The sequence below is a fragment of the Diadema antillarum genome, unplaced genomic scaffold (assembly GCF_040938485.1).
Source record: "Diadema antillarum isolate AM-2024a unplaced genomic scaffold, OU_Dant_1.0 scf00000211, whole genome shotgun sequence".
Taxonomy (NCBI): Eukaryota; Metazoa; Echinodermata; class Echinoidea; order Diadematoida; family Diadematidae; genus Diadema; species Diadema antillarum.
Genome location: NW_027271100.1, coordinates 1,011,184 through 1,015,715, shown reverse-complemented (window position 1 = coordinate 1,015,715; position 4,532 = coordinate 1,011,184). Strand labels below are relative to the sequence as shown.

The window sequence follows — 4,532 nt, the reverse complement described above, 5'->3', positions numbered from 1 at the left end:
TTGAGAAAAGACAAGAAGACTTGGATCGAATAGGACACAAGCTACCCTGCAGGCTGTTGCAGATAAATTGAATTGACGACGAGCTAGCTGTGGCGATATTCAATTATTTAGCGAATGGGACACCGACACAGTGAGAGTGAAATGAACGTTCTCATCCCTCACCACGCGGTTTTCATGCATCGAAATATTCTGAATGAAACTTCGTCACAGAGACTTGGCGTGGGTGGATTTGTCTTCATTCATAGCATGCTGAAAACAAGTTTGAGACGTGCACGTTTGAGTTAGTCCCCTACTCTCGACATCTACGTCGAAACGGGTGTTTCGCGACAACCTAATGAGTTAGCTATCCGCAGAAGATATTAAGTTCGCCTACGAAGGACACTCGGTCGCCGTGTATGGGATCTGAGATTTGATTACGCAATAGACTCTTGAAAATTGCGCTAGGGGTGCACTTGGAAATGTGTTTTCGATCCTCGCAACACAGCATCGAGCCGGGAGATTGCAACAAAGCGGTATGGTAATTGTGTTTATATAAGACAGACCTAATTGTTATCTGTCAGCGACTAGAGAGGCTGCGGGGCGCACAAATTCTCCTGGCCTGCAATTGCTATTGACTGACAATGCATGCGGAGGACTGAATTAATCTTGCAAATCTTCATGTGCTACACCGGGCTGAAAACCGCTCAATGAGATTCCAATGTGTTGTGCCTACTGGTATCTACATTAGCTCGCCCAAAGAGAGCGTGTTTCTTTGGCAAGTGGAAGAAAAACGATAATCGATGTAAAAGTCATCTTGGCGTAGTGCGCGCAACAGACTTTGTACGCCGATACCAGGGGGAACCATTCATGTAATATCGGACAGAACGCTCGTACCTGTGATACAGGGTATAGAGATGGCTGGCGGGATGGGAGGTACGGAATATGTGGCACTGGCGGGGTCTGGTGGCCAGGAAAACGTGTCAGGGGAGTTCAGGGACAATCACTACCAGCAAACAGGTAATCACACAGTGGGATCACATAACATTACTTTAACGGCCTTCAAGGTCATCGGACTTACCACCATCATTCTCATCGGCGTGGTTGGGAATTTGTTGGTGTGCATTTCCGTGCTCAAATTTCGCAATCTTCGCATCGTCGCCAATTATTTCATCGTCTCCCTGGCGGTAGCGGACCTGGCAGTCAGCTCGGTAGTGATGCCCTTTGCTTTGTATCAGGAAGTCAACGACTGGAATTGGTGGCTAGGGGCGTGGCTGTGCGACCTTTGGGTGTCCGTCGACGTCCTCACGGCTACGGCATCGATTTGGAACCTTTGTGGCATATCTGTAGACAGGTTTCTTGCCATTACGAGACCGATTAAGTACGCCAGAAGAAGAACACCATGTATGGCCATGGTGGTCATATTATCCATGTGGTCAGTGTCCTTCCTCATATCGATCCCGGCCCTGATTTACGTCGGCGGATTCGACTCAGAAGGACAGGGAGAGTGCGCGCTGAATGTCAGCCCTATTTTTCAGGTAATCAGCTCAGCTCTCTCCTTTTATATCCCATGTTTCATTTTGCTCATCGTCTACTACAAAATTTTTCGATCTGTAATGGCGTTGAGTGCCAAGAAGCCGGGAATGCGGGAAAAGATTCAGCGAGACGCGCAAACTAAAGTGGTTACCATGCAGACCAATCTCGCGGCAGAAAGTAAAGAACAATTACACACAGAAATCAAAACAAACACGCAAAATGCCCTAACGGTGCAAAATAACGGTCGAGCGATGAGTAAGAGACCGAGCGACGACGGGGGAAGCAGCGTTCCGGGAATGCCGCCGTCATCAACGGGGAAGTCTCGGGAAAAGTCATCGACCAAGAAGATTTCGGTCGCCCGAGAGCGACGAGCGACGTCGGTCCTCGCAATCGTCGTGACCATATTCATCTGCTGTTGGCTTCCGTTTTTTATCACCAACGTTGTGATGGGTTTGTGCGAGGAATGCAGACCTCACATCACCTTCAACATCTTTAACAGCGTCACCTGGATGGGATGGTGTAACTCGGCGGCCAACCCCATCATCTACACCATCTTCAACCGTGAATTCCGCAACGCTTTTCACCGCATCCTAACATGCAATACGCGACACCGCCCGGGCATGAGGTGATAAGGGTGAGGTTATAGTTCTCCAGATGCAAAAAATTGAAGAAAAAAATCCTGTGTTCGTGCCCAGCAATTGCCACCTATAATTATCTAGCTCTTGCTACACAAGTCATGATGACTGATTGTGTAAATAAGTGATACACAAAAAAGAAGCACATAAGATTGTGATGATTTCATGTTTTTGTGGATTCCACCCTGGTCGCATAATTTGTCTTGCCGACGAGTGATGAAAATAAACATTGCTCGCTAATAATCAAGTGGAGGGAGAGAGAGAAAAATGCATATATTTAGAATTCTGTGATGATATCCGGAGCAGCTGTGGATGTGAAATTTTTGCCTCTGATGGAATTGTGGGAAGATGCGAGTGACAGATGTTTTCACATGTCAATGAATGAAACTTCTAGTGGCTTCCTGGTGAGGAAAGATATTCATTTATCTGTCCACTTTAATGTCGGTCCTCCATTGCGGATAATAGATAGAGAAAATCTGAATCTGATTCTGAATGAAAAGCCGAGGCACGAGGACAATTCCCTGCAAAGTAATCTGGGATCGTGCTCGAAATATCAGCAGTGACTCAAGTGATAAACTTACAGCAGTTCGATTGGTTGATGTGACACTTCAAACATTACACGAGTGATAAAGGTCAATGCAATGTCTCCGATAAACGCAGAGGAGGTGTGACTACGACCATTCCTTTGACAACAATAACATCATGGTTTTGTCAGAGAAGAAGAAAAGCGACCGTATTTGTGATGGCGAGTTTTGAAAATGTATTCATATGAGCTGTGCCGATGAATGTGAGTCTGGAATTGTCGACGTTGCGTTGAAAAAGAGAAACAATCGAAACTGCTATTAATCACTTCTGCTTTAAATTAAAAAAGGAAAAAAAAATAAATGCCGCCAGGAAACTGTACACCTTGTTCAGATGGCAATATGTGTCAGGTATTTGAAGATGACTTGATAGAGTGAGGCAAGTGTTGTTTAAAGAAGAAATCATCATTCTCCCTTCGAGTCCTTTCAATAGGAGAAGGGGTAATGAGTGCTTACTGGAGTCTGAGAAAGGGGTAATGGGTGTTCACTGAAGTTATTCAACTCGGTCGCTGTGTACCGATGTGCGCAGGGAAACACGCAGTGGTTACCATGTGAGAGATCATTAGAACATAATACGATTGTGTAGGTGAAGTAGTGAATACGCTAGTTGATTAAAATGCAAGATGGCAGAGAGTTTACCGGGTGAAACCAATCTGAGGAACAGACAGGGATCAAATTCTGTGCATTACCATTACAGTCTGTCATCATATCTTAGTTTACAAGACAATATTTTGAACGAGTATGAGAGAGAGGGGAGCTATTACATCTCTTTGCATGTAAATGCGTTTGCTGCCTCTGTACATGATTGTATCCACCACTAAAAAGGGTGATACCGTCTTCTGGGTGGTCGGGATAGAGATAATGGCGCCCTGGTGTGGCATTAATTGATTCTTGGACCAAGCAGGTATGCGGCTCTGACATGCTAATATCTTTCCAGACACATCGCCGCGGATATGTGAAAGTGGGTTATAATTGAATAGATAAACATACGTGTATCCCTTGGTACACAGTGACTCTGTGCTGTAGAGAGGAATGCACGATGGCAAGTGTTAACATCCAGAAGGTGTGTGGATTAGTATTTGCTCGTCTTAGACGGATTGAAGATGTCTTCTTGTCACCTTCGTACATTCGTTTCTTTATATTTCGTTAGAATGGTGCTTGAAATGAAATCACAGATGTGGCGTCAACTAGCAGAGAGCAATTAAATGTATACTTACTTTCCGACAACGTGTTAGTCTCAAACAGCCACAAACCAATGCTCGTTTTATTTAAACGTAATTTCTCATCAGCAAACGCAAGCAACGTCATCATCTTGAGACATTGATGATCTATACGTCAATATAAATACAATAATAGGGCTAATGAATCAAATGATGTATCGAAGTGGTTATGCTCACATTTCAGTAAAGAATATACCGTTGTGATCTGCACTCTAGAACATCAGTAAATGTGGAGAAGAACTTGTGACGACTAGCATGTTTAAGCGAAGTCTTGCAGTCAATATCTTATCACTTTGGATGTCGGAAATGACTGACATTAAATGTTTCTTAGAATAATTTTCTCCTTGATTTATTTATGAGATATAGACAGATATCAACCTCGCTGTAAACTCACAACGAGTTTCTCAGAAATCTTCCTAGCGAGTCGAAGCTATCACGTTAGAATTATTAACACATGATTTGTTATTTTCGAGGAGTACAAATGTTCGACTACACTTTTCTTTGCCCAGACTAGTTAGCAATTGTGAGTAATTAATGCAAACACTACGCAGTTCCGTCACCATTCTTTGCAAAACCTGCCTTCT

At 44.0% G+C, this 4,532-nt stretch overlaps 1 protein-coding gene across 1 annotated transcript; it reads left to right on the top strand.

Annotated features, from left to right (window-relative positions):
- The first annotated feature begins 828 nt into the window (after positions 1 to 828).
- On the top strand, positions 829 to 4,085 carry LOC139724304 (probable G-protein coupled receptor No18). Its single transcript, XM_071635447.1, has one exon. It carries the CDS (start codon positions 894 to 896, stop codon positions 2,139 to 2,141), a length of 1,248 nt encoding a protein of 415 aa, XP_071491548.1. The 5' UTR covers positions 829 to 893; the 3' UTR covers positions 2,142 to 4,085.
- The last annotated feature ends 447 nt before the right edge of the window (positions 4,086 to 4,532 follow it).

Coding starts and splice junctions, on each gene's coding strand:
- LOC139724304 (XM_071635447.1), top strand. CDS start 894: ATGGCTGGCGGGATGGGAGGTACGGAATATGTGGCACTGGCGGGGTCT.